General features: G+C 37.6%; 4 protein-coding genes across 5 annotated transcripts in view; 2 read left to right on the forward strand and 2 right to left on the reverse strand.

Moving 5' to 3' along the window:
- adad1 (adenosine deaminase domain containing 1 (testis-specific)) overlaps positions 1-7,891 on the forward strand; it is a 52,239-nt gene extending 44,348 nt beyond the window's left edge. The window contains exon 14 of the mRNA XM_067599967.1: positions 6,656-7,891. Within this exon, the coding sequence (XP_067456068.1) occupies positions 6,656-6,715 (60 nt within the window). The 3' untranslated portion in view covers positions 6,716-7,891. The remainder of the gene's footprint in view (positions 1-6,655) is intronic.
- Positions 1,226-6,141, reverse strand: LOC137188850 (interleukin-21-like). The gene is made up of 5 exons (XM_067598430.1): positions 4,063-6,141; positions 3,923-3,961; positions 1,839-1,955; positions 1,701-1,805; positions 1,226-1,548 (listed from the first exon to the last, which is right to left on the reverse strand). The coding sequence occupies exons 1-5, from the start codon at positions 4,192-4,194 to the stop codon at positions 1,354-1,356; spliced, it is 588 nt and encodes a 195-aa protein (XP_067454531.1). The 5' UTR covers positions 4,195-6,141; the 3' UTR covers positions 1,226-1,353.
- Positions 7,892-15,305: 7,414 nt separating the features above from the next.
- Positions 15,306-17,626, reverse strand: cetn4 (centrin 4). Its single transcript, XM_067599975.1, has 5 exons — positions 17,515-17,626; positions 17,090-17,245; positions 16,879-17,007; positions 16,313-16,450; positions 15,306-15,580 (listed from the first exon to the last, which is right to left on the reverse strand). Exons 1-5 carry the CDS (start codon positions 17,515-17,517, stop codon positions 15,491-15,493), a joined length of 516 nt encoding a protein of 171 aa, XP_067456076.1. The 5' UTR covers positions 17,518-17,626; the 3' UTR covers positions 15,306-15,490.
- On the forward strand, positions 17,185-21,540 carry bbs12 (Bardet-Biedl syndrome 12). Of its 2 annotated transcripts, none has more exons than XM_067599973.1 (2): positions 17,185-17,286; positions 19,413-21,540. In XM_067599973.1, the coding sequence occupies exon 2, from the start codon at positions 19,425-19,427 to the stop codon at positions 21,378-21,380; it is 1,956 nt and encodes a 651-aa protein (XP_067456074.1). In that variant the 5' UTR covers positions 17,185-17,286; positions 19,413-19,424; the 3' UTR covers positions 21,381-21,540. The 2 variants fall into 2 exon arrangements, with proteins under 2 accessions (XP_067456074.1, XP_067456073.1); XM_067599972.1 differs by lacking the exon at positions 17,185-17,286 and adding an exon at positions 17,738-17,835.
- The last annotated feature ends 648 nt before the right edge of the window (positions 21,541-22,188 follow it).

The following is a 22,188-nucleotide window of genomic DNA, read 5'->3' on the forward strand; positions in this document are numbered from 1 at the left end:
TTAGAGGGAAGGGTCACTGCAAATCAATACAAAGTCATTCTGAGTGATCACCTTTATCCTATGATGAAACATTTCTATCCTGATGGGAGTGGTCTCTTTCAGGATGACAGTGCCCCAATTCACAGGGCATGAGGGGTCACTGAATGGTTTGATCAGTATGAACATTATGTAAATCATATGCTATGGCCTTCACAGTCACCAGATCTCAACCCAATTAAACCCCAATGGGAGATTTCAGACCGTCATGTTAGACAGCACTCTCCACCACCATCATCAAAACACCAAATGAGGGAATATCTTTTGGAAGAATGATGTTCATCCCTCCAGTAGAGTTCAGAGTCTTGTAGAATCAATGCCAAGGTGCATTGAAGCTGTTCTGGCGGCATGTGGTGGCCCAACACCTTAATAATACCCTTTATGTTGGTTTTTCCTTCAATTCGTCACCCATCTGTATCTATTTGGCAAACCCATACGTGGTTTTAAATGAGGAAAATATAACAATGTAAAATAAAACTATGTTTAAGCCCAAGTGTAAACACAATTTTGCTCTTGTGCAGTGTGCTCAGTATCAGGTGGAAGGTTTCATATTGCCACCTACTGCTGAAAATGGAGAACAGTATATCTTCTGATTTAATTTAGCACAAGAATTTGTATTTTCTACAAATTATAGACTTTTTTCCCCTTTGCTGTCTTGCACAGTATTTACTTCTTAGATTAAAGTTTAAATCTTAGATTAAGGACTTTGAGTGATGGAGTATCCACCTATGGATGGGTTAGAAAAAAGATCTATTGTACTACAAATAAACCAAGAAAACCAAAACCTTAGTTTTAATATATTTAATATTTTTAAATGGTTACAATTATTAAATGAAAGTATTCATGTACTAACACATGTCATACATAGTATAAATGTCATTAAATACCTTATATTCTTTGAGAACTACAATATATAAATTAACTTTCACAATCAGTGAAAAAACTAAAAGGAACTGCCAAGTCCACCGGGTGGCAGAAAAGCAGCTGTCCTGAGAATATATTCTTAGCTTGAGTGGGTTCACCACCACTGTCTAAATAAATATTAAATAAGTTAAATATTTAGAAGGCTACAACATGCAGACTTTGCCATGTTTAGCATCTTTTCAGCGTAGTGTCTTCTCTACATTCAATCCTCGGATCACAAGTAGACCTTTCTCTCTTCTCAGTTCAGTCTGGCCAGGGCCTAAAGAGATAAAAAATGATATTAATTTTCACACCAGATATTGTTTCATATATATATATATATATATATATATATATATATTCATATATATATATTCTCATCATCACAGAATGAATCACGTGTAGTACAGACATTCAGCCACCTTTTCCTAATGTTACAATAAAAAAAATAGCAAAATATTCAAATATTTTTACTTTTTTTTTTTTTGTTTGTTTGTTTTTTAAGTCTGCAGAAAAAATTGCACTTACCATTTGAATAAGAGACTTCATTTTCTCGAAAAATTGCGCCACATTTTCCTTCGGATATTCGTTGCACTTTGTGCAGTTGGACTACAGAGAAAATGGGCAAACACAGGAGAAATAAATTTACTGATGGGCATTTAATACGAGTGCGCCGGACGACGCTTAAAATATCTGTAGTGAATAAAATAGGAAATAACAGAAGTAAAAGTGGAGAAAGATATTGACATATTTTCTCTTACCGCTGCAGATCCTTGTTCACCAAGTTTCACTGCGCTCACCTGGAATGGATGGAAGAAATGTGGTTTTAGAATTGTATTGTGCTGCAAACTTGAGATACGCTTTGAATATATTATTTAGTAATATTTACTTACAGTAATTTGACGCCCAAGGCTCCTGAAAAATCTTTTTTGCGTTCTGTCTTCTGATTTGCTCATGTTAAAGTGATCCTCCAACTCTTCCTGAAAGCATTTTAGGGCTGACACAGAGCAGTGGTCCTGTTATAAAAAGAAGACAATATTTGTGAATAAAACATCAATACCACACCAATATATCATACTAATATTCAATGCACTTTGTTCAGTTTGGCCTCTCAAAAAAGGCACAGACCAGTTGTTTCATGCCTTTCTATGTAGAAGTACCATAGTGAGTGTAAAAATGTGAAATATTTAGCATGGATTGTCCATATAAAATAACAGTTTGTTCAAAATAGAACACAAAATATTTAATTCCATATATTTATATATAATTATTTATGTATAAAAAATCCTTCCATCACTGTCATCAAAACATTTCCAAGAAAGCTGCTCTTCTTGGTTTCATGTCATGACCTCATAATTACAGTTGACTTTCCAATCAGATACATACAAAACACTTTTACATAAACTGAAACTTAACCAAAGAAAGTTTCCGCTATTTTATAGATAAGTTTCTGTTCCCAAAAGTGCTTTGGATGTTTTTCCCTCCAGAAATCTGAATGAAAGTTTTGATGATATGACACATTTTTTCCAAGTTAAACAGTTTCTTTCTGTTTACTCGTACTGCAAAGTGTGACACTCATAAACCAAAACTAGCTTGGGTCAAATCAGCAGTATGTCTACCGGTAGAATTGGTATGTTAGGGTATTCTGTCAGAACAAGAGCTAAACAAGAGAAACAATAATAATAGCCGACTTAAAAGTGTCTTCTTCTTTTTTTAATTTTTGAATTATTTTTCAAAATCTTTGCTTTTTTTGACGATCAATGATTCTGTTGCTCTGTAGTATAGCCATTTTCATTTTGAATATTAAGCTTTCAACACTGATAGTAGCTCCACACCCACTCAGGAGTCCTTATCATTCCTGGTTTCAGATAAGCTGTAATTTGCCAGTTTTTAAACAAGATTGAGTCAAATATTTTCTAGCATGCCGGTGAACCTTTTGAGTTTGTGAGGTGGCGTGAGGAAGTGCCGTGGTTTTGTCTGCTCTCTGCTTGATTACTCATCACATTTCACTTGACAGTGCAACGGAAGCTGTGAGAAAATAGAAAACTACACTGAGCAAGCTCTTGAGTTGACTCACTCATGAGTGTAACCTTGACAAGAAAGAGGGCTTATCTGGATTTACAAGTAATACAGTTGATCTTAGTTGGAATTGATTTAAAGTTAAGAGCGCATAATCACATTTTTATGTGGGATTGTTTTGGCCAATAGAACGTTGCATAACACTGAAAACTGTTTAGATTTGTTTTTTACAAGGTACTTTGTAATTATACTAAAATTGCATGTTCAGTAAGGCTAAATATCATGAAATTATATGAAATGACATAGAAACACAGTTTTAGTACTTCAAATTTAAGTGAATCTGATGCACTGCAGGCTTTTCTATGGTTAAGGAAATTGGTGTTAGTTTATTATCTATAACACTGTTTAACTTAAATATTTGTACCATGAAACTTCAGAAACATTACATTTGTACTGTAATTAATAATTTGATATACTTATTACTTTTAGATTACATTTGCTGTTCCAGAGACAAAAAATACTTAATTAAAAAAATGATATATGCACACATTTCAAGTTTGGTTGTAAAGTATGCATGTGTGAAGTATTTTTGTTGGCCCACTGCTTATTTAGAGTAGGTACGACTGTCTCACTGCCACCACTGTACAGTACTTCGTTTTAATTTAGTGATATTAACTAGCTGAAAAATTATCAAAATATACATTTTTAATATCTATTTGTAAGATTGTGTAAATGAATCCTTTAATTTTCAGTTTACAGCTGATTGCATATGCTATCACCCAACACATTTTGTGATTTCACACATCATTTGATGTACTCCTACAGTAGCAGGCAAACGGCAATTAGTAACTACAGTAAGTGGGAGAGTAACAATGACTAAGCAACCACAAATATTAAATGCGGCGGTGACCATGCTGTCAACATTATTTTGAATAAGAGTTAAGTTAGAGATAGGTTTGCTTACCCCAATATTCTGTGGAGTATTGAGCATCATCTCACTGTGCTGCAAGACAGAAACCGAGAGAACGTTGTATTTAGTATTTATAACTGCAACCGTACATGGACAACACTGTGAAAACACGAATGTACAGTAGATAAACCTACCTGCAGGCTCTTTTGCACTCCATTCAAGTCCTTCAAGATTTCTCTTAATTTTCTCTGCTCAATCGTTTGTTGCGATGTGTTGGCCAGAGAATAGCAGCAAACTGCAAGAAGGTACAAAACAATCAGCTTCATAGTCTCAGTGTCAGGAGCAGGTACCAGATTACCAAAAGATGCTTTTCGAAAGATTTACTGGATATGCAGAGAGTTGTGTCGCTTACCTTTTTATATTCATCCCTGAGGACACAGGAAAACCACTTGTACAGAGTTGGAAAGGCGCAGAAACTGGTGTGTGTGAGTAATGAAATTTTCTTTTCCACTGGCAGTCACCACTACGCGTATCGAGAATGGCGTCAGGCCGCGCGTGCGTGGGGCCTATAGATACAAGTGTGTGTGAACGTAAACTTGTTTGAGTGCACCCGGCAGGAAACTACAGGAAGACGGCACTTCCCATTTTCATTTTGAATCAGTGGAGCCGCTGCTATACCGTGTCATAGATAGTTTTCGTAGGTGTGGTACCTGAATATATTCATTGCATCATGGTCACCCACACAAACAGAAAGGTTAATGCAATAACAGGAAACTCTTTTTAAATATTAATGAAAAACCAGAATGAGTGAAATATATATATGTTTTGTTCAGTGCAAGAGGTAGTCCACCACTGGACAGTGGAGAAATTATAGCCAAATTAAGGAATATTATCTAATATCTCAAGAACTCTCCTGTGATGGTGCAGCTTCACTTCTTTCATCTCACTGTTAGTCATCAACTAGAAGAGGTCTTACTTTCTGTCCGTTTGAAAAGACAAAAGGAAGTTTCTGTGGTCATGTCTCATGCAAGCCAGTTTTGTTGTTTGCTCGGCTGTTCAGCTTGTTGACATAAAGGAGCAGACTGATAAGCAGTGCTTTACTCCAATTCAGATGTTCTCTTACAGAAGCAATCTTAAAAGTTCATCAGTCATCAAAAAATGTACAAATAAAAAGCTACCACAAAAGTAGTTTTACATAAAATACTTTCTGTTGACAAAGTAACTTGTAAAGACCGACACGTGGGTAGTCCAAGGCATTCGTAAGAATGAGTCAGGTCACATGAGTCATTAAAGACACTCAGAGTAAGATACATTCTCTGGGTTCATTGTAAATATTGTATTAGTATTTTATTGTGTTGTTTAAAAGTCATTGGAGCATTCAAAATGTAATCCTCTAGAACATAATTGCAGAGAACTACGAGGTACTTTCATCAGAGAAATCCCCATGAAGAATTATTGATAAATTAATCAGTAATGGTGTGGAGGGTGATGATTTATACTTTCTCTGTACAAAAGTACAGATAAACACATTAATCCTTATTCATTCTTGTAAAGAAAACTTTCAGCTCCCTTTTCTTTCTGGAACCATGAATTCTATTACATGAATCTGATTCCAAAGTGCTAAATAAATGCGTTTGAAAGCAACTTTTTAGTGTCTCAATAGTGCAAATCAAGAAAGGGAACTCTCACTTTACAGTTAGTATTTCAGTAAGGGAATTGCTGCTGTTTTATTGTAAATAAATTCACAAATAAAAATTACACACATATTGTTGATGTCAGTTTATTATTGCTTAAAAACAATAACTTCAAAATGATTTATTTGTTAAATATTTTACATACAAGAGTTAACATTTACAGTCCACTCTGCAGGCAGTGGTAGTTGAACACTTTGAGTTATGGTTGGCAGTGTATTGCAGCTGCAGGTTTGCGCCTACATGTACTGCACTGTGAATGCCCATCCCAAATTGAGAAAAAATTAATTGTTTGAAAAATAAGAATAAATTAAATCAGCAATAGCGCTGTACTTTAACATATGCTTTATCTTTATGCTATAGATACAGCATATAGAAAGGCTCTCAAGTGAGTGACAACATTGGAATTTTTATAGAAATATCACTGACTAGTTCTCCAGTGATTGTCATCATACTCCAACATGGCTTAGCATGACAGTTTGGAAATTCAGCAGGCAACACCTGTTAGTCAGTGTGTCCATGTACTAAACCAGCTGACACAGTCTGTCTGCCCTGTCAGTGTTCACGCACATGCTCTCCCCACACAATCATTACATCGATCTTCTGCAACCAGAGGGGAGGAAGTGAGAGTGAGACTGAGAGAGAAAACCCCTCTCGTCTGTTCTCTGTCTTTGTCGGCGTAAGGGAAAAGGTGGGTGGGGGCTCCGACTGGTCTGAGAGGTGCACCACCCTCAAGCTCCCGCTCTTATCAGGAGTTCCTTCTGTGATGCGTGTACATAAGGGAAAAAGTGTCCTCAGGTAGACAAGATTGAAAATTCAAAAGAATTTTCCTCCACTGGCCACCATCAAGGAACCTATCCTAACCCATCTGTGGTGTGTGTGTACGTGAATAAATGGTTTTAATAAGTTTGTCAATGTGGTCTCAAAATGAAAATTCCTGCAGACTGAGAAACGGAACCCTCTCAACCACAGAAAGATAATGTGGAGAGGATGTGTATATGTTAAGAAAGGGACTGCTGCTGTATATTGAAATAGTGCATTGAAAATCAAAGGTGTAAACACTTATCTTCAGCTTTTATCTTTTATTTATTTTCAGCTCTCACAGCCCTGGTTCCTCCCAAATCAGGCAACAAAGTGGGTTTTTGTGTGTGTGTGATTGAAGTTTGTTTCTATCAGCACTGTTTCTAATAAGGCACTCTTTAATTAAGGTTAAAGGGGACCTGTTAATGATTTTCCTTATTTTCAGTCATATATAACATATAACATATAATGTTACAATGTCAGATGTCATGTTAAAAGTGGCCAACATGTCAAAAAACGTATGTAGAAGTAATCCCTGTGAGCAAAAAGCACTGGCTTCAGTGCTCAGTTTCCAGTGTTTTTTTTCTACTTTCAGTCCAAGCTGACTTCAGCTCATGATGGATTTCTTTAGATGGTCATCTGCTCCACACAGCACGCCAGTTCACTGCTCCGCTCCACTAACATTATGGCATTTTTCCATTGTTTTGGGGGTAGTTACGCTGAGCCTTGACTCCATCATCATCACTGTGGCTGTTTCTGCTTGTACAATTCCTCCCTGCATTATTTCTAACTGATCCACTAAATAAAGAGCTCCGAATATCTCCATATCTTATTTTGACCGGTTTTAGCGCCACTAATGAAGCTCTGCTAATTCTGTGTGGAACATGTTTCACTTCCTATAAATTCTTCACAATAAAAGTCTCTCATTATTTTGTCGTTTAAAAGCTTTTAATTTGAGGCAGTAAAGCAGGTAATGTGGGGTTTGCATCAGCGGCAACTTAACACGACTCTGATATGGCTGCCCCTCGGCAGGCTTCCAGAAAGCTGGCCAGTCAGAACAGAGTGGGAGGGGGGCCTTAAAGAGACAAGCGATAAGACTACCTGTTAAGAGACAGAGGCTGAACTGCATAAAGGGCCAGTATAAGATAAATAAGGAGTTTTTTGATTTGTGAATAATGCAAAGCTACTCTAGTGAGTAGCGTAGTAGAGTCTCAGAATAAAAATATAGAGCTGTAAATAAGCATAATAAGTCCCCTTAAATAAGTATGTAATTAATGTCTCTATTAATGGTTAAACTTATTATTTAATGCTTTACAAAACAATTATAAGCCATTAACAAGAGTAACTTCTAGGTTAAGTAGGCCATTTTCTCATATAAACTCTGGACAATGTGACAATGAGAATCAGGTCTGGACATTGTCCGGAGTCGCCCTTTCACACATGTAGGAGACTTTCACACAACAGGAGAATGTCCGTGTCTGATGCGTATCTGCTGCATGCTCTACCCGGGTAGAGCATGCAGGAGGCCAGACATGATGCAAAGAGTGCATGCAGGAGGCCAGACATGATGCAAAGAGTGCAGTGCGGCTGTAATTCTGTTTCAGGATGACTTTTCTTTTTTTGGTCTTTTTAGCTCTTCAGTTTACCAGGAAGGAAGGAAGGCCCTGTCTATTAACAGTTTGACCTGATACCTTTTGAAAAAAAGACTTGCAGAGCATCTGAACTAAAATAAACTTATTAATAACATATTAACATTTACAACTTGGAGGGGCTTTCCTCATGAATTGAGGAGTGAGCTAAAAAGACAAAACGAGAGTCATGCTAGAGTGTGAGAAACACCGTCAAAGAGAATTTTCACAGCCCAAATGTAAATGATATATTGCTGATCAATGAAGCATTGCTCCTTTATTTATTGTCGAAACATTAATAAAAAACATTAGGTACAAGTTACAAGCCTTTGTCTAATGCAATCATCACCAAAATCTTAACCCTGTTTTTCACCAGTTATTTTACTCGGCTAAACATGGCTGTTATTCTATCTTCACACGCTCAAGAATAGTGGTTTAAGGTGGAGAAATGTAATCGTCATATACGCCCCATCTGCATTTGAATACTCAAGTTTTTTCCATGAAATTAGTTAAACAATGCTGTGCTAAAGCATTTTTTAGTGATGACTAAAGCTGTCGGCCTGGTGTAAAGACATGTCACACAGTGAGAGTTGCTCTTTGTGGTCAGCCAGGGTGTTAAACGCAGTGCAAAAAGTGTGACTTGAAGTGAGGCTGCAGACGGGAGAATACTGACAGATAGAGGTCAACTGTTTGCACAGGAAAGAAGTCATTGTAAATAGTTTGAACACAGTGAGCAGGCCTTCTTTTTAAAACGTGAACACTGTAAATAATCATACTAACCTTTGAAAAATGTGATTTTTTTTTTTTTTTTTCATTATTAGGATGCCCTTCCACCTACATATCTGTACACTGTAGAACAAATGAAGGTGTTAAAGCTGCAGCAGAAATAAACACCTTCAAGTTCAGTTTGTTTGAAGTTATGCACGTAATGTTCCTGTAGCCCTAAAACACGTCACATCTAGAGTTTGATGTGGCTTGGTTTCTGAAGAATAATACCTTTCATTTTTGGGTGCAACCATCAAATTGGAGAGAAGAGGAGACCTCTTTGAACACTGTGTATTCTACTTACTGGGTTGATTTTTGTGTTTTTACAATAAAATGTGTTTCCCTGTGTGTGTTTTCCCCACGTGATCACTGTCAGATTTGTTTTTCTATCCGTTGTGCAACGCTTTTGTTGAAGAATGTTTGTATTTTCATGTAAAATGTGAGTGAAATTGTAAGGCATTGATAGGCTAGCATTGAATCATGTAAAGACAATGTGAAAGAAATGCGGGATACATGTCTGCCTTTAACAGACACGTTTTATAAAATAAAAAAAAATAAAATCGAAGGTTTTACTGACATTTCTCCGTCATGCTAATAATAAATGAAACAGACTAACCCATTTAAATAAAGTCAACATTGGCCCTAATTTGTAACACTCCACAACACAATTTCTTCTGTTTCCTTTATATATTTATATTCAAAACACGTGTGCGAGACCAGACCAATAAAAGAGCTAAATGTGACGCTTCTCCGCCAGAAGGGTTTTAAATGTATTTCTCTTTCTGCATACAGTAAGGCTGTTTGATCATGATGTGATGTACACTATATTGTATTTCACTATCACGTAGCCTCAGCCGCAGTTGTTGCTCATCAATATCGTCATTTTGTTTATGTTTTGTTTTGACTTGATGTTGTCTCTCAGTCACACTGTAATGATGTCATTTTTGTTTTGTTTTTATCGCTGTATGTTCACCATGCCTTTTGTATTGTCCAAGCCAAATAAAACATATCTCTAAAAACTTCACAAGTGCACTGTTGCTGTGATATTTGTCAAAACTAAATGTGTGTGGGTGACTGAAAAGAATATTAGTCATGTTTCTTGTCTTTTTCCCACACTTGAGACTTATGTATAAGTACATGATGTTAAAACTGAAATACAAATGCTTGGTTATTTTATTACAAAGTATTACTCTATCAGGCGGATTTATTTACTCTGTCCTAATGATGTAGTTTACTTCCTACTCCCACTTGCAGTAGTATGATTTCCTACACTGCGGTCTCCCCTTTAGTGAACCGTTTGCACTTCAGGGGTGCGAGGTGAGTGGGTGCGAGGTTCAAAGTTGGCATGCATTGCATAAACACATCAGCATGTTGCAATGATTGTTTGTTTTTTAAAACTAGTCTGCTTAGAACACATACAAGTAGAAGTCTTCTGCTTCTTCAGAGCCTTTCAAAGAGACGGAACAAGGACAAAATGAAGGTGATTTTTAGTGATTGAGAAAAGCGAGGGTGCCTGATATTACCGTAAGTGTACAGGAAGCGACAAAGAGGCCGTGGGTGGGGGATGGCCTCTTTTGGTCTTCTTTACCAGCGCCGCAACAGGAATGACACAGCTTGTTTATACAATAAATTAATTTTGTCATCATTAGTGAATTCAAACACCTCGCTAGTTATGTTAAAAATAAAAACATGAAATTCAGCTTTACTTCAGTTACCAAAAGCGAAGACTTGTTAATGATGTTATTGGGGAAATTATTTACCAATATCGTGAATGAAACTGAACAAAAGGGACAGTTAAAAAAAAAAAAAAAAAAACCTCTCACAGGGAATCTTTGTCTGGTGTAATACACTTCATAGTTCAATGTCAGCCAGTTTCCAGCTGGTCGTAGGAGGTTATTTTGTATAAAACTAGTTCAATACCAAAATAGTGAGTGGCAGGTGATATTTTGATTCCAACAGGCATGACTATCAATCGGAAAAATAACGTTTCTGCTTTGACAGAATGTTTCCAAACGGGAGAGGACAGTCTGCAATTCAATGTGACCAGAACACACAAAAAAAGTGCTGAATTGATGGGTGTTTTTATTCAGTGACATATCAAAGTGATCCGATAAATCCACTCAGAAAAGTAATGCTGAGGTTTAACTTGTCATCTGAATGTGGGATCACACCTACAGTTCTTCTTTTATCTGACCTTTGTTGCACTGGTTCACTATGTGTCACGCCGCCGAATTACGAATTAAAAGTCGCGTGAATTCAGAATTAGATTATTTTTCTGTAAAGTTTTGTTAACTTTTGAGCTTACGAGTTAGATTTTGCCAGTTGAAGAGTCACATGAAATCTGATTCCAGTCACAAGTACTTTTAATAAAGGAAGATGAGCTTGTTTGCACCCATTGCTATAGTTTACAATGCATACTGAAAGTAGTCAGACCCCTTCACTTTTCGTTTTGTTTCAGCCTTTTGCTAAAATCGTTTCAATTCATTTTTTCCCTCATCAATCTACACTCAATACCCCATGATGACAAAGTGAAAACAGAACTTTTTGCAAATTTATTAAAAAGGAAAAACTGAAACATCACATCGACACAAGTATTCAGACCCTTTACTCAGTACTTAGTTGAAGCACCTTGGGCAGCGATTACACTCGAGTTTTCTTGGGTATTACGCAACAAGCTTGCACACCTGGATTTGGGGATTTACTGCCTTTCTTTTCTGCAGATCCTCTCAAGCTCTATCAGGTTGGATGGGGACCGTCGGTGGACAGCCATTGTCAGGTCTGTCCAGAGATGTTCGATCGGGTTCACGTCAGGCCTTCGGCTGGGTCGCTCAAAGACATTCACACTCAGTTGTCCCTAAGCTGCTCCTGCATTTTCTCGGCTGTTTGCTTAGGGTCATAGTCCTGTTGGAAGGTGAACTTTCAGCCCAGACCGAAGTCCTGAGTGCTCTGGACCAGGTTTTCATATTAAAGATACCAGTCCCCCAGTCCCTGCCACTGAAAAACACCCTCACAGCATGATGCTGCCACCACCATGCTTCACTGTTGGGATGGTATTGGGCAAGTGATGAGCAGTGCCTGGTTTCCTCCAGACATGAAGCTTAGAATTGAGGCCAAACAGTTCAGTGCTGGTTTCATCAGACCAGAGAATCTTGTTTCCCACAGTCTGAGAGTCCTTTAGGTGCTTTTTTGCAAAATTCAAACAGGCTTTCCTGTGTCTTTCACTGAGGAGAGGCTTCTGCCTGACACTCTGCCATAAAGCCCAGATCAGTGGAGTGTTGCAGTGATGGTTGTCCTAAGTACTGAGTAAATGGTTTGAATATTTATGTCAATGTGATATTTCAGTTTTTCTTTTTTAATAAATTTGCAAAAGATTCTAAAATTCTGTTTTCACTTTGTCATTATGGAGTATTGAGTGTAGATTGATGAGGTAAAAAATGAATCCAAACGATTGTAGCATGAAGCTGCAACTGCACTGTATATTCTCTGGTGGTGTGATTGGCATGGGGATTATTATTGACCAAATGACAAAATAATCAATTCATTCTCAATCTGCAGCGAAGATATTGTAATCATCTCCAGCTAGAGTGAAACCTCTTACTTTTTGGGTCATTTGCAGAGACTCTGTTTTCACTTCTGTAAAACCTTACTTGTAGTTTCATTAGAAGACTGAGACAGAAATGAACCGAGCTGAAGGGGTAAAAGCTCCATCGACACATTCCTGCTGTGAACGTGCCCTATACAAAGCCCATTCAACATGATTATCTTAAGCATGAGCAGTTGCCAGAGGTAAAGCCAGAAAATTGAACCCATGATCTAATCAAGCAGAAAAATGTGCTACTACAAGCTACTTAATCTTATCTTAGAGATTGTGAGCTTTCATTTCCAAATTAACCAACCTGCTTCTCACTATATGGGGGACGTCTACTACCTCCTGACACACTCATATCAGTACTGTAAAATAAGCACTCATAATAAAACTCTAAGCTTGGTGAAAGCATACAATAAAATACAAAAGACAGAATTTTCTCACATTTCATATCTAATGAGGCTTGTAGCACCACTATCTGAGAGCAGTTCTTAACTTCAAGTACAGCGGTAAGTACAACACAATACTGCTCCAGCTCTTATATACTCCTTGTCAACAGAGCTTTTTTTTTTTTTTTCATAGTTATAGGCATACCTAATGTACCCCCAAATGTTCAAAGGTGATTGGTTAAGTCATGGAAACCAATCTTCCCCCAAACAGGTGGAGTGTCAAAATGTGAGGCATGTCGGAGAGTCAGGTGTGCCGAAGAACTTCATGAAGAAGAAAAAAAAAACAAATTCTGAATACAAGGCGTGAGCACTAGGATTAGAAAAAATATGAAGCTCTGTCAGCAACACCTACACTCGCAGCGACATCTTCAAAGTCATTATGGCTTTTAACACCGTGGCTACAAAGGTTCAAATGATAACCAGATTGTTATGTATCTTTGAAATGCTCATTGTATAAAATGTATGAAAACCACAATTTGATGATAGCATATGTCAGTCAAATACAACACTAAAGACTTCAAAGAGGAATCTCATATCAGCTATCTCATCATACTGAAAAAGATTTAAGATCCTTTCTATCTGTCAGTAATTAAATGAAAGTTACTTCGCAAATAGGACTGAAGTTAAAAAGCAAACATACCACTGATGCAGTCACTCTGCTTCTTCCAGGCACAATGACGGATATTAGTTTGTCTTCAACTTCTCTTACTCAAAGGGGGCTTGTGAAAATAGGTTGTGCATTATGGTGACACATTTTTGACCTTTTAGGGTTAAAAATCTAATCATCTTTTACCAGTAACAACCAGACATACAGCACTTAGTTGTTTTGGAAATTGATCATTTTATGGGAAGAGCAAAACAGCAGCGGAGCAGTGGGAGTACTGAACAGATCGTGTGATGCGAACGCTGTTTAACCACAACAGAAGGGGAATAACACTCAGCTGAGGGGCTGTGAAACTATTAAAGGCCATGAAACGCTTCACGAAAACATCCCAATTGGAAAGTTTTGTTCTAACATCCACTGTTTGAACAACACCCACTCTTCTTTTTTTTTTTATTTTTAAGTGATAATTCTACTGAAGACCTTTTTCTGTTCATATAAACATTTAATGTATTGAAATACTGGTGAGTTTAGCAGTGTCTTTTCAAATGCGATGATTTGTATGCTGCACAGCTGTTGAAACACATTGAAATATCTTCAATTATAAGATCAAATGGCTTTCAAAGGAAGAAATTTTTCCATAATATGAGGACATAATTCATTAAGGTGCCAACTTATATTTGTCTGTCCACTGAAAGTGAGCTTCAGTACTGTTCTTCAACTCTCACCTGTTGAGTGGTGCGCTTTGAACTCCTAGACGGTGGATGGATTTGAGTCATAGGGGTAACATAAAATGAAGCCTCCAGATACTGCCCTTCTGATTTGGCTCATCTGTATCAATTCGAGGTTTCAGCTTAACAGCGGAGTAAAATTAAGGGAATCCATATAAACTGAATTTGGGCACTTTAATCAGGTAAAAAGTGAGGATAAGTGTTAAGTGAAAAGACATGCATTCTACATTCTGCAAATGTATCTTACAGTAGGTATTTTCAGAGTTATACATACAAAAGATACAAAAACCCCCGTCTTACTATTAAGTACCACTAAGATCCGAAGGACAGTCTGTGACATTTTGTAAATCAACAATTCCTCCAACGCGCTCATAACTCTTGTTTTTATACCATCAACATTTTATATGGGGAATATTTTTTTAAAAATGGATTTCTCATCTTGGGACAAAACTTTTCATATTTTCCACCTGATGTTCCTTTGCTGTCTAGAACAGATTATCACAACTTTCACAATCAGTGGCAACCATCCTCAAAATAATAGACAGCCGTCTGACGGCTCGGAAAAACACGTCACTACAATATCCTGTTTATTTTAACATGGTATGGTGATTGGGCCAAAACAAGACTTCCGCTGTATATTACAATCAATCAGCAGGAGCATCTTTCCTATAAGATAATCAGAACATGAAGGTAAAAGATCATTGTAATGTATCTTCTACAGACAATGACTTGGTTTAATAACTCAAAACACGAAGTGAGAGTGACTTTTACTGATTTACTCATCTCAAAGTCATGTTTGTCATTTCTGTCTACAGTAACATGATTCTGGTTAGTCAACATTGACTTAGTCATATGACTTTCACTGTCTGTTCCCCGACATCTGACCATTATTATTGGCATGCATCGCTGTGCAGGATGTACTGCAACCTACTGTAACTGTACTGTAACTTCACAAGGATTTTCAAAATCACAACCCCTGTATTTCCAGTTATTACCCAGGGTTTTCAATAAAGAGACATCATCAAACACTGTGAATCAAAGGGGAACATTTCTTATATGCACATCAGGCCCAGAGAAATATTAATCTCTTGAAATTAGGAACTGCATGCTCACATGCACTTTAAACACAATGCTAACGCTGAGAAACTGTAAGGTTCATGTAAAAGTAACATCAGACAAATCAGCTATGATGAAATATATTTATTTATCTTGCATTGTAGAAAAATCTGTATAAAGATACAGTATGTTAAAATATGTATTTACAAACCAAACAAATCTAAGTTCCTTAATGCTAATGTATAAACTGTTCTTGACAAAACCTACGGTGAATCTATGAAAAGGTCCCAGGAACAAGACTGTAACACTCAAGTTCAGTAAAGGTTGGTCTTCCTCATTATCCGCAAGAACTCCTGCTCGTTGACCTCGCCGTCTCCGTCTCGGTCTGCCTCGTCAATCATTTCCTAAAAGAATAAAAAAAGACAATCTGCTTCAGTATGTTTAAACATTTACGAGTGAAAACCTTGTTTCAGGGATCTGAATGCAGCAAAATGGTGACAGATATGACAAAAACTCACACTTGAACTGACAACATGTGTCATACAGGGCATCTCAGTGCAAAAGATCCTCAGAAATCACTAACTATTTAATTGCTATTTTCATACCACGTGGAAAAAAAATACAATAGGGGGAACTGGGAGATGAGAGAGAGAAGTGAAACAGGTGTGTCAGTCTTGTTTGTAGTAAGGTTGGCCATTTGATTTAACCATTTATTATTAACAATAGTGAGAAACAAACCTATCATTAGTTGCAGTCATTCTTTAATTCTCACATTAAAATTGTTATTTTTTAATATGATAAAATTATTACTACCTTTCTGTGGTATCTGGCTCTAATAGTATATTATAGTTTTATCTCTAGTCTCTATTGTTATTTATTCTGGGTATGTCTATATTTGAGTTAGTTTATTTAGTAATTGTATATAATTTAGCCTGTAATTGTATTTATTTCTTTTACCTACCTTGTTGTTCTTGTATTGTGATGTATGTTAACTGGCTGCTGTAACACTGTAATTTCCCTTTGGGATTAATAAAGTACACTCTGTCTGTCTGTCTAATTTACTAATCTGACATATCTGGAAAATGGACCACCAAAAATACATTAAATACAGTCCATGTCAGTAGAATCTACAATACCTGTAATTCTTCATCTGTGAGGGTTTCGCCCAGCTCCTTGGCAACTCTCTTAAGATTTTTGAATGAGATCTTCCCCGTGCAATCATCATCGAACAGCCGGAAAGCCTTCAATATTTCTTCTTTGGAGTCCTTCTCACTCTATTAACAATGAAGCAAGACATGACAAGCACATTTTGATTGACACATCAGTTTATTCTTTCAGCCTGTATAGAGTCTTTCAGGTTGAGTTACTGTGTTGTATGGTTTTCTACTGTACTGTTTTGTTGGAAATAATTTTCTTTTTTGTGTCATTGTCTGTGTATTTCCTTACAGACCAAAATAAATACAAGTACAATAATTCTGCAACTAACTTTGTATGATTGTTCAAAAATGGATTGTGATTTGCATCACTAGTATTTGTCCATGTTCAAACACTTTTACAGTAAATGGTTTGGAGGAAATTTGTTTCTGCAGTACTAATAAGAGCACCTGACAGCCAAACTTGAGAAGTTAAAAACTGAAAAAATGTGGCTAGAAAGCACAAACGTAACTTATAATAGGTTCCAGGTTCTCTGTATTAAACTCACCATCTTTAGTGTCATCATACTGAGAAAGTCGCTGAAGTCAATTGTTCCTGAACCCTCTTTATCAATGTCTGCAATCATCTTCTTGATTTCTTCTTTCTTTGGTTCAAACCCGAGAGCTCGCATAGCAACCTGCGGCAAAGATACACAACACATCTGAGGCTGCTGTGGCATGCTTCCCTTGGTATTTGATAGAAACTAACCAGAAACCAACCTTAAGCTCCTTCACGTCTATTGTGCCAGTGCCATCTGTGTCAAATAGGTCAAAAGCTTCCTTAATTTCTTGCTTTTGCTCTTCAGTCAGTTCGGTTTTGGGAGCTGCTTTTTTCCTTTGGCTAGCGGAGGTAGCTGATTTGCGGTAGCCTGACGCCTGGGAAAAGCAAACAAGACGTGGTGGCTATTTTATACAAGGTATTCAGTTAGAATATGTGGCACACATACATACAGTAGATGTTTTGGCGTTTTAGTCAACTGTTAACGTTAGCTAACTAATTAGCTACTACCATGCTAGCTCACGTTAGCTTCCACGTTATGGAGTTAAAGTAAACACATTAATCAAACTACGTTTCAACTGTTCACAGCGGCTTCTTAAGTGAACACAGCGTACATTTAATATTTGACATTTATATGAAGGTATACCATTTAAATGAATGATTCAGCTAGGAAAGCTTCAGTTCAGCTTCAGTTGATGCTCGGATGTCAACAAAGTCGCCATCAACGGTTGTAATTTTTCTGTTAGTGACATGGGAGATAGCCAATAGAAACCCTAAAAGTACCATCGCGCGCGCATCTTAGCCAATCGCAAGAAGAGCTAGGCGGGACAAAATCGTGTCAGCCAATTATTGAGATCCTTTTTGGTCTCCCAGCAACCAGGAAACAACGCATGCGCAGTGTGTAACCGTTGGAGCCGGGCAGCTCGGCAATGGGGAACTGACAGAAGTATCATATTATTAACTCAAGGTATCATTGTATTCTTTATGGGTAGTTTCAGTATGTATTGCAGTTTCTGGGGATTCCCCTGTGGGTTAGTTCACATTCGCCATCATTCGAATTTAGGAGTAAAGAACATTTTTTCTGAAGACATTAGCATGTTAGCTTAGCTTGCAAACCTCTTCTTACGGGGTATTGATGTGTTTCTCTTATTGTCACTTAATCCTTTTGGTATTTTGGTGTTTTGTGTAGTGCAGTATAAATTTACTATTATAGATGCATTTGCACTAATGTTGTTGACCATACTAGTTACCAGTAGTGGAAGAAATACTTTACTTAAAGTACAGGTTCACAATTTTTCAAGTCTGTCTTAAAACAACAGTCAGGTGCCCAAGTGAACAATATGTTTTTTTGTTTTTTTTCTAAACCATAATCATTCCTCCTGTTCTTACTGACCATCAGAAGATCTCTTCATAATGCACTTACAATGTAAGTGATGGAGGACAAAATCCACAGTCCTCCTTCTGTGCAAAAATGTATTTAAAAGTTTATCTTAAGTTAATATGAAGCTTCAGCTGTTCAAATAAGTCAAATCTAGTAGATATCTTTCAATGTTACAGTCTTTTTAGTACCAAAGTACCTCTTTTTGTTACTATACTTCCACTGCAGCTAAACAGGGAAACACTGTCCAATGAAACACAAAAGGGGAATTTTTTGCTAAAAAGTCAATGTGGCAGATATCCACTTGATATGACTAACTCAAACTGCTGAAGCCGCATATAAGCTTCAGATAATTTTTAAATACATTTTTGCATAAAATGACTGTGTAGACACACTGTGGATTTCGGCCCCCAACACTGAAATTGAAAGCACATTTGAATGTGATATTTTAATAGCCAGTATGAACGAGAGGAATGATTACAGCAAGCAAAACCTCTCTAGTGTTCATATGGGCACCTGACTGTTGTTTTGAGACAGATTTGAAAAATTGAGAACCTGTCCTTTAAGTAAAAGTAGCAATAGGCTACCACAATGTAAAATTTACTCAATCGCAAGAAGTCGTTATACTTTCATGTATGTATCACCAACTACTAGCTTCAAGTATCAAAAGTAAAATGACCAATTACGCAGAACTGAGCCTTTCAGTGGGTTCTATTACTATGAATAGTATATGGTTTAATTTATAATTAATGTCTTAATATGTATGCTGCATCAAAATGTTGCAGCTGTTTGGGATGGGGCTGATTTTAACTTCTTAACTTTAATTCCTGTTGCATTATTTAATTATATAACAATGCATAACATTTCATAAGCTGATCATGTTTTGTATGCAAAATCTTAATCTATAATAAGTATAGCAGTTAAATAAATGGACTGAATTACAAAGCAGTATTTTCCTCTGACATGTGAGGTAGAAGTATACAGTACCTCAAATTTGCATTAAGTACAGTACTTGAGTAAATATATTTGCAGTTCACCACTGTGTGTGACTACCTTTTAACACAGACAATATGAACTTTGTAGTTTTATTAACTAAAAAGAGAATATTTTTGGGTTTTCTATTTGCTACAAGGAAGACAAACTTAACCTGTCCTTTTACAATTCAGGCACCTCAAGTAATGCTGGGAAGTTCAATTATAAACCAGCGGCAACATGTTGGACTGCAGAAGCTCTCAGCGCTGGCAGGAATCACACATTCCTCTTTGGGCCCCTATAAAAGGTACAAGTTTATCCAAGATGCAACGAGCGGGGAGTCAGCGCTCGCGGGTTCATGCCTCCGCGTCTTTGAGAACCTGGAGCTGACCTGCGCGGTGGGTCAGCTGGTTTACGAGACTATTCAAGCACATCAGAAGGTTTATCATACAGGGTCGGGATGCCTGCTGTTTCTCGCGGGAGCATGGAGCCGTGCTGCTCTGGATTGCCTTCAGAGAGGAATTTCAGTGTCACACATCATCTCAGCTATGTCTGAGGGAATAGATATATGCTTGGATGTTTGCAGAAAAAGCAGCGTTTCAATTGATGCTCTTGGTGTGGCGCCATCAGAGAGCTGCACCGTAACGTCCCAAAGTTTAGGACTTCACCTGTCACAGAAACCCACTGTGGAGGCTTCACAGGCACCATCAAACTCACAAAGGACAACAAAAATTGGTCACAAGACTTTCAACACCAGCGGACAAAGGAAAATAAAGCTAAGCCGACATTTTTGTGAGAACAAATCTGAAGATGTTTCCACGGTACCGCAGCCTCATCAGCCTAAGCTTCCTGACATTGCACACATTGCTGAGGGATTGAGCCATGGTTGTGTCGAAGCAATGAATTTAGTAGTTGAAGCCAGCCGGATGCAGTCAAAAAGTAATGAACAAGATGTGAGGTGTTCCACATTTGATGTTACTAAAGTGGTGACTTGTGTGCTGCCTGGTTTACCAGAGGAACATGCTTGCGTTTTACCAGGCTGCGTGGTTCTCTTACATGCTGAACAGGCTGCAGTTGCACATCATTTCAAAGAACAACACGTGAAGGTTGCTCTTATTAATGGAGATTTATCAGACACCTATCACCACCCTGGCTTTAAAAGGCCAACAGGTATACAACGTGTGCGTAACCAGTCGGATTTGTCGAGTTTAAGCAAAGACGAAAAGTGGCTGGAAAAGGTCGTGACACTTCTGTTGAACCTGGAAGTAAACCTGATACTAGTCAGTGGGCTTGCTACTGAGAAAGTGATTCAGCACTGTTGTAGACATCACATACTTGTGGTGGAAAAAGTGAAGGTTTCCGTTTTAAAGGTGTTCGCAAACTCAACAGGAGCTGTTCCGGTGACTTACGCCACACAGTTGAGTAAGCACTGTGTTGGTAGTGGAATTAAAGTTGTCACACGGAGGGACCTCAAAAGCAATGAGAGGACGTCTACAACAGCTGTGAATATTTCCACTGTCGGGAAAACTGCATTGGTCACAGTAATCCTCACAAGCTGTGTACACGGCAAGCTGCAGGCCTTGGAAGATCAGTTTTGGGCTTGTGCTTATCGCTTACACCACGCGCTGAAAGACAAAGCCCTCTTGCCCGGTGCTGGAGTGACAGAAATGCTTTGTGTTCATCACGTAGAAAAGCAAGCGGAGCAGCATGTCAAGCATTGCAGAGACAGGAATAATGACTCTGTCCAACAAACCAAAGCAGGGACAGCAGCTAACCCCTACAGGGGTGTGGTGTTGCGTCTCATGGCAGATGGTCTAATAGATTACATATCAACTGTAATGGTTAACACTGGGGGGATTTCAAAAGTCAAAGCCAGGACTGCTGTTAGCCAACAACTACAGGACTACAATGGAAGTCTAGGCGTTGCTGCAAAATTCTCACAACTTTCCTTAAAGGGTGGAACTGTGGATAGTGCAGTTTCCTCAGCTATGAACTCTGGTGAAGCAGCAGCTGTAAAAATCTATGACAATCTTTGTGTGAAGCAGGAAGCATGGAGGAAAGCCTTAGATCTGGTCTTCCTGGTCTTGCAGACTGATGCAGAGGTCATTACACGAGTAGACCAGAACACTGACGGTGCACATGCAGATCTAATGCTTTTATGATCTTCATATAGCATCTTGTGGGACTGCTGTATGTAGTATTTGATTGTGCACAACTTTCTGTGAAAAAAAGTTGTTTAATTAGACTTCATTATGTTAATTAATATGTAATTAAGTTTTTTTTATTATTTGTACAAAGTAAAAGAATAAAGAATAAACTGTTTTTGTATTCTTCCTTGTCATCAATAAATAATCAAAGGACTATATTAAAAAATATCAGGGAAGTCATGCTGCCTATTTTCTACCACGCGGTGGCGACAAATGATTAATTGACATTGTAGAGTTTTCTCTCTCGGTCATATTTATGTGGTGTACATAAATATGACAAAAGAATTGGCCTAAATTCTGATATTGCCAATAAAACATGAGGGGCTAAGTTCCCTCATTTTTTTCCCCCTGACTTTAAAGTGATTACCCGTTCGACCTTCACCATCCTGACCTCCTAGATAAGTGAAAAGCCCTGGCAAATGAGCACAGTGTGTTAGAAACATACATGAAAGATATATGTATAATGTTTTCAGATTTAATTATGTCTTTCCACGTCTTTTTATTTAACATGTTGCCGTAGTTATAGTATTTTTTTTCTTGAAGCTGCTGTTTACTATTCTCACAGGTGATACCCAAAAATGGCAGTTTATTTTTATTATTAACCAAGCCTGACTTAGCTGACACTATTTGTACATAATGCTGTACACACCTTGTCTTCGTGCTCAGTTCAGCCAGGGAAAACAAACACTACATGTCCAAAACCACAATTAAATTTCCCTCTCATGGAGCATGGGAGGAATTTTGTTGTGCCATTATGTGTTTT

Source organism: Thunnus thynnus, chromosome 9 (genome assembly GCF_963924715.1).
Source record: "Thunnus thynnus chromosome 9, fThuThy2.1, whole genome shotgun sequence".
NCBI classification, from domain to species: domain Eukaryota; kingdom Metazoa; phylum Chordata; class Actinopteri; order Scombriformes; family Scombridae; genus Thunnus; species Thunnus thynnus.